At 37.7% G+C, this 10,988-nt stretch overlaps 1 protein-coding gene across 1 annotated transcript; it reads left to right on the top strand.

The window, feature by feature from the left end:
- Positions 1-8,236: 8,236 nt before the first annotated feature.
- On the top strand, positions 8,237-10,343 carry LOC140139385 (uncharacterized protein TM_0508-like). Its single transcript, XM_072161154.1, has 2 exons — positions 8,237-8,417; positions 9,438-10,343. Exon 2 carries the CDS (start codon positions 9,463-9,465, stop codon positions 10,150-10,152), a length of 690 nt encoding a protein of 229 aa, XP_072017255.1. The 5' UTR covers positions 8,237-8,417; positions 9,438-9,462; the 3' UTR covers positions 10,153-10,343.
- The last annotated feature ends 645 nt before the right edge of the window (positions 10,344-10,988 follow it).

Below are 10,988 nucleotides of genomic sequence, written 5' to 3' on the forward strand. Positions count from 1 at the left end.
TTCAAGAAGATATTCAATGTCATTGTGACCGATCATTCTGCTAAAATGAAAGACGCACTTCATACGGCTTTGCGGCAAGCTGACAGAGAAGAGATGAGATCTATAGCTATCCCTCAATTATTTGATAAGAATGATTCGCTTCAAATCCAGCAGCCACAAAACATCTCATCTGAGCTTGTAGAAATACTTGGATTTCCCAGATCCAAAGCAGCTGCAGATTACCTTCAGACTATCCAAGATTTTGAGAAGAATGAAAAGCCAGTATATCTTCGCGTAATAAAAGTATTGGTTCCATCGTCGCCATCAGAGATCAAGGCAAATCAAGCAGAGAGCTCTTTACGTGGATTTGGCAGCGCTTCAGCACGAAAAGAACATCAAATATTATATCATGCTTATTATTGTACATCATCTAACACATCAGGGTTCAGCCCCATTTTCCTAGGGCCACTCAAGAATCTAAAAAGAGTGTGTGTCAGTGACATCGGAAGTATAACAATTTAGGGGGTCGAGCTAGAATATGTCTTAGTCAATTTTTGATAATAAACAAAAATGTTATAAATCATGATGAACGCATTCAGTTGAACTCAAATTTATACCAATATTTAGCACAAGTATAGATAAAGTATTCAATAAATGGTCATAAAAAAGTTTATATACTTAGTGATATGCCTCTCTGACAAAATCTACTTAAACTCATTTATTCTGCAATAATTGTTTGATTCCTTTACTAATCGGAACTTTTGTAAGTACTCTAGAAACTTTTGAGCTGAACATCTTTGTTTTACGGATCTATTGAAGGCTGTTTTTTGGAACATTTCGAACCATTTTGTAACTGTTGTTTGATATAGCCAATATACGTTACTGTATATATATTGTAATTGTTTGATTCATATAACCTGATCATATAATAAATGCACTTATCACCGCAGCGTTGTGATAACGTGGAAATGGTCATTGATCCTTTTTAACACACTGATCTATCCAGATGAGCAATGGTTTTTGGGTTGTGGTGAGCAGCGCACAGCGTCATCATCCCTATATCTTCGTGTCAAAAATTGCCGTGATTGTACGGCGAATCCTCGCGTTTTTCAAAAGCTACGCATGGCGATTTTGTTCGAGATAGGCCGAGCGACTCAGGCTAAGCATACCATATGCACACGATATGAGGTACCACATAGCCTGCAACAGAGTTTCTATTCTATGTTTTTACGATTTGCGCATGATCAAGTACCCCATATGATATTGCCATTACAAGAAAATTCGATTTTTGTCAGGTAAACCCCAGGTTTTGTTTCCAATACACTAACTGGAAATGCAATACACTAATTAGCGGGGAATTGAAAAATATCAAATTTTAATAATTTGTCAAAAAAAGTAGATCATATTACAATGTTACTTAATGACAATGTTTTTAGTTGGATAATACTATTAATGATGGTGAGATTAAAAGCGATTGTTATAATATGGTGGTCTATTGTGTTACGTGAAAGATGGTATTATTTTTTTAAGAAAATCCTAATTTGCAAAATTGTTTTTATGATGTTGAAGCTTTATGGAGAGAGCTCAATATGTCCACATACCATCTTGGTACAGTTAAGGGATGGGATATGAACGTTTGGACAGTATTTATTGTGGGACATTAGAGCACATCAGACATATCGAATTGCATTCTGAATACGAAGAATGTCCTTCTGATATCAAATAATTTCGATTTTTTGACATTCGTAATGTAATACACATTTTATGGCAAATGATTAAAATTGATATTTTTGATATTTAACAGTACTCAAGTAAACTTTATAAATCTGATGATTTATACTTAAAGTGTATGTAGGTGGGATGAAAAGTTGACGATCAATTGAAAATTTTGACCTTTCGTATTGAAGATATGGATTTTTTCCCAAAACCCCCAAAAAATTAGGTCTTTTTGGAAAAAAAGTCCATATCTTCAATATGAAAGGTCAAAATTTTCAATTGATCGTCGACGGCTTTTCCTCCCAGCTACATACACCATTACGATTGAGTTTTGGAAAGAACCTTCTGTTAAATCGTGCCTATTCATCTAACTACTCAATTTCAAATCTCTAAATCCCTTTCTTCTTGTCTATTGATATTTTGAATAGTGTTTATCTTTCCCTAATAAATTATGATACTAAAGCAGGGTATACACGAGGCCCATTACTTAGTGGGTGAGTTATGTGCTCACTGACCATGACGCTGAGCAATTGATCAAAATACAGGAAGCAATGTGGGGCTTTGCAATTCCTGTGGTCATAGGTTTGGGGATATACTCAAAACATAAGTAGTGGTAAATGATTTTCGAAATCATATCAAAATGGCTCATGTGTTGTCCTGAAAGCAAAAGATTGCCATCATCTCCTGTATATCTATACAATTTTTCATAAAGAAAAGGCTAAGGAAAACTAAGATCAAAAGGGCTAAACACCAACAACAACATAGGCCTACAAGTGTATTATAATGTAGCATGTTCACACATTATCATGTTGTGGATGGTGAATCAAGCTGGTCCCTACACATTCCCAAATGAATAAATAAACGAAAAAAATGAACAAATTGTAGCGTAGCATTAAAATCATAAATATAACCATTGCTGGCAGGCGGATTCGAACCAACGATATTGACATTACCAGTCTGATGCTCTACCACTGAGCTATGACAGCATGAGGCTCGAGTTTTTAGCTTATACAGTGTTTGTCTGTGATAATGCCGCCTCGTGAAATAAATAAATATAAAATCTCAATTTTAAATTTAAATTTATTGGATAATTTTCTAACCTATATTTTCTTTAGAGCAGGGACAAATATTTCCCCTTTTATCCAATTTGACCGCTAAATAAGAATCTACTTCGTTTATTACTGATTTAATTCCGCGATTTGTTCCATTAAGCAATATCAAAGATTAATGTCACACATCTCACAACAGATATTTAGTTGGCTTAGTGGTCTTGCACAAAAACTGATTTGAAGTTTGCATGTCCCTCATGGTACACCGTACTTAGGTGATCTCTGATCACTCTCTTATATAGTTAATTCGTAAAAAAAGTAAAGATTCCTCTTACGATCATTAAATCTAGACGTTTAAAAACTTCAATGAACACCAATTTATAGATGCTGTAAAATTAATTGGATAATATACTTATGTCCAATGATGTGGACAATGCATAAAATTGTTTTAAGATATGTTTGATAAAGCTTGCAATTTGCAATATGCTCTAAAAGAAAAGAGAATAAAAGGATCACTTTCTGAGTGGATTACAAGTATATAAAACTTTCTAAAAATATGGACCATTACTCTGCAAAAGTACATAAATACAATAATTCTTATGATTGGATTATGGCTAGAAAATTAAGAAATGAAGTAAATAAACTGAATAAGATTTAAAAAAAAGGTAAAGGTAAAGGAGCCGACCCTGTATAAACAGTGATCTGAGTGCCCATCTCTCTTTCATTAGCGATTGGGCCAGACTCCTCCATGTAATGTTTCTATAGGGGATCGCTACACCTCCTCTACAGCGAGTCTGTTACCTTCCCAGCATTTAAGAATGCCGGTACCCATTTAAACACCTGGGTGGAGAGGAGTAATCGAGATAAAGTGCCTTACTCAAGGGCACAACACGATGGCGAATAAGATATTGAAGTAAAATGATGCTATCAATAATAATATAAATGATTTCAACACAAAAATTGTGTTAATAATGTTTTAAACTTAAATTTTCAACAGAAATGTCTTCTTTTAACAAGAGTGGAAACAAAGGAACCCAAAGAATGTGCAAAGTTATTGACTTCGGCAAGCATCTTAAAATTAAACTCTGAGTCAAAAATAAGCTTTGTTTCATTAATTAAAAAGAAAGTTGTAAAGTTGTTGCATCTTGTTGGTAAAGTGATCATTGCTACTGGTTATATTATCACGTACCTGTGTTTTTGTGTAAAGCCTCCAGCATACTTTCGTTTCAACAAATGACAAGCCTTTATTGTGTCCGTTTGTCTGCAAAGCGCGTGCGCCACGCCGCTCAGCGGCAAGCGGCAGGGTAGTATGAAACCAGCATAAGTTAGTAAGTTAAGTTCGTTATTAAATGTTGTAGGCCTCAGTACAGCCACACGTACCCCCATCCCCTCCACAAACAAACACATTGACTCATTTAAGACGCGGATTCAGGGAGGCTGGACTGAAGAGAAAGGGGAAGAAAGGAGAAAAAGAGAAGAGGAAATGCAAGAAAGGAGGAGAGAAACTAAATTGCACTTAATTGAGTAGACCCATGTCTAAATAACCGCACAGTCGGGACGATCGGAAGTAGGGGTCCTATAATAATCATAAAGGCCTGCGATTATTTTAGGCATTGCTTGAAGGCGGGTCCTCGTCCTAAAAGCATGTGAAAATTACTGCGGGCCCGCCGATATGCAGGGCCCCTCACATTTTGCCACCAAAGTCAGTATTAAGACGGACTCCATAGGCCCTACCGACTTCATCGATTTATGCATGCTTTAGTATAAATTGCGAATCTCATGTTTTGCAAATTGAGTTCGGGCCCTTTTTTCTGTTTAAAGCAATTGATTCAAATAGTGTAAAAACGATGCACCGAATGGCTTCAATTGGACATTCATTTTGCAAATTTTTCAAACTCTCAGGGGGAACATCCCCCTCAGACACACCCCCTTGCGTAGGCCTATACATATGACCATTTTCGCTCTTCTTCCACCATTTGCAAATTTAAGCCCTATTAACACAATTTATAGGCTTACAGGGAAAACTTGTCCAAGGAAGGTTTCATGGACCGTCATTTAACAAATTTGCTGCTTTTTCAAATTAAAATTTTACACACTAATAGTACCAAACTGGTCCACCAAATCAATTCAATTGGGTCTTCATTTTGCACAAGTTTGTCAATTCTGAGGGTGACGCAACCCCCCAAAGACACCCCCCTGCGTCGCACAAGCGTGACGTGATGGCCGTTTCATGCGGCCATTCTTTTTTTTTTTTTTTTTTTTTTTCTAAAAATTGCCCCCACCCCCTCTGGTTGCTCTAGATCGACAATCGATACAAAAAGCTGGTATCGCCCATCCCTACAATAATAATATAAATGATTTCAACACAAAAATTGTGTTAATAATGTTTTAAACTTAAATTTTCAACAGAAATGTCTTCTTTTAACAAGAGTGGAAACAAAGGAACCCAAAGAATGTGCAAAGTTATTGACTTCGGCAAGCATCTTAAAATTAAACTCTGAGTCAAAAATAAGCTTTGTTTCATTAATTAAAAAGAAAGTTGTAAAGTTGTTGCATCTTGTTGGTAAAGTGATCATTGCTACTGGTTATATTATCACGTACCTGTGTTATTTGTGTAAAGCCTCCAGCATACTTTCGTTTCAACAAATGACAAGCCTTTATTGTGTCCGTTTGTCTGCAATGCGCGTGCGCCACACCGCTCAGCGGCAAGCGGCAGGGTAGTATGAAACCAGCATAAGTTAGTAAGTTAAGTTCGTTATTAAATGTTGTAGGCCTCAGTACAGCCACACGTACCCCCATCCCCTCCCCAAACAAACACATTGACTCATTTAAGGCGCGGATTCAGGGAGGCTGGACTGAAGAGAAAGGGGAAGAAAGGAGAAAAAGAGAAGAGGAAATGCAAGAAAGGAGGAGAGAAACTAAATTGCACGTAATTGAGTAGACCCATGTCTAAATAACCGCACAGTCGGGACGATCGGAAGTAGGGGTCCTATAATAATCATAAAGGCCTGCGATTATTTTAGGCATTGCTTGAAGGCGGGTCCTCGTCCTAAAAGCATGTGAAAATTACTGCGGGCCCGCCGATATGCACGGCCCCTCACATTTTGCCACCAAAGTCAGTATTAAGACGGACTCCATAGGCCCTACCGACTTCATCGATTTATGCATGCTTTAGTATAAATTGCGAATCTCATGTTTTGCAAATTGAGTTCGGGCCCTTTTTTCTGTTTAAAGCAATTGATTCAAATAGTGTAAAAACGATGCACCGAATGGCTTCAATTGGACCTTCATTTTGCAAAATTTTCTCAGGGGGGAACATCCCCCCTCAGAGACACCCCCTTGCGTAGGCCTATACATATGACCATTTTCGCTCTTCTTCCAACATTTGCAAATTTAAGCCCTATTAACACAATTTATAGGCTTACAGGGAAAACTTGTCCAAGGAAGGTTTCATGGACCGTCATTTAACAAATTTGCTGCTTTTTCAAATTAAAATTTTACACACTAATAGTACCAAACTGGTCCACCAAATCAATTCAATTGGGTCTTCATTTTGCACAAGTTTCTTACTTCTGAGGAGGCCACGCCCCCCCCTCAGACACACCCTGCGTCGCACAAGCACTGACGTGATGGCCGTTTCGCGGCCATTCTTTTTTTTTTTCTTTTTTTTCTAAAATTGCCCCCACCCCCTCTGGTTGCTCTAGATCGACAATCGATACAAAAAGCTGGTATCGCCCATCCCTACAGAGGTTGGCATAAAATAATCAACAAATGACATCTACTTTCACCACGGTGATTTCACACGCGTTTGAATAGAAATTGTTTTGCGTACTTTCTTAATGTTGTTAGAGCACATTTTATCAATATTTTGACAAGTTGACGTCGAAATTTCTATTCTATATTGTTTGGCAATAATGTATGTTGCCAGGATAGTTTTTCCGAAGTTGTAGTTTTGTGTTTTTGATCGTAAAGATTGGGTATTATTATTACAACTTCGGAATTCTGTGAACGCCAGCATAGTTAGGAGGCTTCGCCAGGGTGCAGAATTCGGTGGAAGTTTGACGGTAATTTCGCCTATTTTGACACTAAAAGGCATTCGATCCTTGATTTTATTGATATGAACTTTGTTCATTTGCAAGCATAATTACCTGGGTACTAATTGTATATGTTTATTAAATTTTAAAGGCACGGCGTATTATAGGACTGCGATTCTAATACTGTATGTGGTTATCGATTGTGTTAGGAACGGCAGAAAACGGTTGTGAAGAAGACTACGTGGATCGCTAAAAAAAAGCGTCCTTAACAACCAGTCAACTTTAAGACAAATAGGTGAAAAGGACACTTTTACGATGTTTTTTCATTATTTTGTTTTTATTTCACATGATCCATGGTCATATCGCCTAGCTATAAATGAAAAATATTTTTTTAGACCAATCAAACCAATAGGCCCTATATTGGTGTTGAATCCCCTTAATATAATAACAAAATCTGGCCTTGTTACACTCAGGAAATTATTTTTGTAACTTAATAATTTGTTTTGAGATGAAAAAAAAAAAGAACTTTAAATCACTTTTTTAGTTTTTGCCATTTTTGCCGGCAAAAACTGGCAAAAACTGTTTTTGCCAAGCGGTTAAAACCGCGGTTAAAACCACTGTTTTTTCCACCAGCGGCAAACACCTGAGAACCCTGTCTTGCAACAGGAAAAACAATTTGAGACCAGTTTCATCAAAATCAGAGCAAATTGACGTCACAATGTTACTCTATAACCGTATATCATAGATAGGTCAAAGTATACATTTTCTGAATCCTTATTACCAGTGGATCACGATGGTGTTGATTTTGAACAGGTCTAAGTAATTTTGAAGTTGACCCTCTGTGCAAAGTTCAATGAGGGTTAGGATTAGGGTTAGGATTAGCTTACACGAAATAATTACATGAAGGATCGACCCAACTTTAACATGATTTGCATGATTGTACATGTAGCATGCGCGTATTTGGGGGGGGGTCTTTGGGGCGCCAGCCCCCCGGGTAAAAGCAGGGGGCGGCGAAAATGAAGCGGCGGCGGAAGAAGAAGGGGCGGCAAAAAAGAGGGCGGCAAAAGAAAGGGGCGGCAAAAAAAATTAGTGAATTCAGGGCCTGAAATCCTTTTTTTTTTTTTTTTTTTTTTGCTCTTCACTTTTTACACAACCGAGAAAAAAATTGGGTCAACCTTTTCGGGCTGTTGAGGAAGGGCGGCAAAATTGAATTTTCTACAGCCCCCGGGGTTGGGGCGGCCCGGTACGCCACTGTGTAGTGCATGTAAACTGAAATCAATTGCACTATGTGTGGCGATGTGTGCCAATTAGATTACCGTCGACGTGACCTGACAAACGGGTCACTGGTTTCATGACAATTTGCATATACATGTACCAAAATGAAGGAACATTACTCACTGATTTAAATATAACTATATTAACAAAGCGTATCACGACACAGAAACTCGTGGGATTTTCCCGGTGATTTTTCAGGCCTGCTCATTATCAAGAAGCAAAATTGGTATTGGCTTATTTGAGGTACATTTGACTTGTGTGATGATTTGCAAATCTTCCAATCGCTAGTTTCTCCTTTGAAGTACGGTACCAAAATATCGTAATTTACAAAGTGCTGCATTTGAGTTACCTTTGGAGCTCTTTGGTAAGTAAATCAAAGGGACTAATGACCTGAAACTTAGTGTTATCGGTTTGGTTTTACTTGACTCCATTTATCATACATATTGAAAAAGTGATATTAATACATGTAACGGTGGGTTTTTTGGTGTGTTTTTTTTTGGGGGGGGGGTCATATGTAGTGTGTTAATAATTTTTGTCAAGGGGCCCAAGCGTGGTAGAATTCGTTTCCTAATATTTTGATATTTTGTATTTTCACAGGCTATTCGCTGAAAAACAATATGAAATAAAAAGGGAGGTTAAAATTTCTATGGAAAAACAGCAAAATATTGCATTTGTTCATTGAATTTTTTTTTTTTGCTTTCTTCATCATGTTCATGATGAAATTGCTATTGTATCCGTTGAAATAGAAAACTAAAAATGTGGTTATGGGACAAACTGCTAAGCACAATTTCCACTCTGATAATTATAGGATAAGCTTGATGAGAATCGCGCGAAATAAAACCGGTTACAAAACATTGTTGATAATAGCACAGTGCAATGTAATGAACTAATGAAATGAAAATAGAGAATCACATGAAATTACAGGAACATGCAAATTACGTGCAGATTCTTAGGAAGTCAATATGAAGTAAAATATGTACACAAGTTAACCGATTCCTTACCCAGCGAGTTAAGCAATTAATCAAATTTAAGACTGAAATCAAACGTATGAAAATGTCTCCCAAAATACTAAGTGTTGCATGAATATGTCTCTCATTAAACTGCATGTTGCATGAATATGTCTCTCATTAAACTGCATGTTGCAGAAAAACGCACTTCCCAATACGCAGTTAAGACTATGATTTTCACAAGATCCCGTGCGTATTGAATCACGCTTGGCTTGGGCCACCTTACAATCGCAAATTATTCATTATGTGCGCAACGTCGCCATATTTTGTTATTATTAGCAGTGCAGTGGCAGCAAGGGGGCATTTGCCTCCCCCACCCCCTATATTTTCATTACGACAAAATAATTATTCTTTAGAAATAATTGTATCTTTCGCAGGACGTGCAAAGTCTTTACCAACAAGATGGAAATTGAAGGGGAACACTGTTTGATTAAATACCTCCAAGGTGACATCAAAGAGCAAGACGTCGATGCAATTATCAACTTTGTGTACCCTGAGGAACTCCTGCGCGATGCTAATGGCGTTTTTGCTGCAGCTGGCGAAAGAATTCTTGCCGAATTTGAGGACGAAAAGGCTAAGGAAAATCGTCTCGTGAGACGTGGTGTCATCGTAACATCTGCTGGTAACCTTCCATTCAAGAAGATATTCCATGTCATGGCGACCCATAATACTGCTAAAATGAAAGACGCACTTCATACGGCTCTGCGGCAAGCGGATAGAGAAGAGATGAGATCAATAGCTGCACCTGTCCCTCAATTATTAGATCAAAATGATTCGCTTCAAATCCATCAGCCACAAAATATCTCATCTGAGCTTGTAGAAATACTTGGATTTCCCAGATCCAAAGCAGCTGCAGATTACCTTCAGATTATCCAAGATTTTGAGAAGAATGAAAAGCCAGTATGTCTTCGCGTAATAAATGTATTGGTTCCTGCGTCGCCAATAGAGATCAAGGAACATCAAGCTGAGAGCTCATTACGTGGATTTAGCATCGCTTCAACACGAGGGGAATATCAAACACATCATGATTATATTGTAGGCCTATATGATCAGGTTGCTAGGCATAGGAGACGTCACATTACAACCGACTGAAATTATGAATTTTGTCCCCAATTTTCCCAGGGGCACTAAAGAATCTAAAAAGTGAGGGTGTCAATGGCGTCGGAAGTATTACAATTTAGGGGGATCTGCCATAGTCGAATTTTGATAAATAAAAAAATTCTGTTATTAATTATAATGAACGCATTCAGAACTCGAGGTAAAGTATTCAATAAATGGTCATAAAAAGTCTATGATCGCACTTAATACAGGCGGTATAGACGATTCTTATAATTGGCACCTTTTCGCCGTTGATGGCGTTGATGGCTCGGCTAACTCCAATTTAGCGGAACGGAAAACTGAAGGCGAGGCAGATTGTGCAGGAAGAATATAAACAAACGTTCGTGGTGAACATCAGTTTCAGAAACGTGAGTATGTTTTAGTACTTTTTAGATATGTGAGCTGCAAACGAATATGCGCAAAATGAATTTTATGTTATCAAGTTACGTACACATTGAAAATTAGTATAAACGGAACTGCCAATGATTCATATGCAGTGTTTTCTTTGTGAATTTGCGAAATGACACGGGTGTCGAATTCGGCAGTTATACGTCAAAGCGATCTTTTAAACAATTGAAACTACGTTATTCTGTGTGGAATCAACGTAAATCAACCTCGTTAGTATCTGTAAAGAGTGATTATCAAACTGAAGGATGTAGAAGCATGTTTTGATGCTTGGTTTTGAACCACGGATACTGGATATAGGCTAGGGTTAAATCATGTGGAAATCATGGGGCCCTTGGGCTTGGCTAGTCACATTCACAAGCTGCTGGGACAAGCTTACATTGGTTTGAAGTATTGTATGGATTGAGAGTCAGGACTAGCCTCCC

The sequence above is a fragment of the Amphiura filiformis genome, chromosome 18, assembly GCF_039555335.1.
Source record: "Amphiura filiformis chromosome 18, Afil_fr2py, whole genome shotgun sequence".
Classification (NCBI taxonomy): Eukaryota; Metazoa; Echinodermata; class Ophiuroidea; order Amphilepidida; family Amphiuridae; genus Amphiura; species Amphiura filiformis.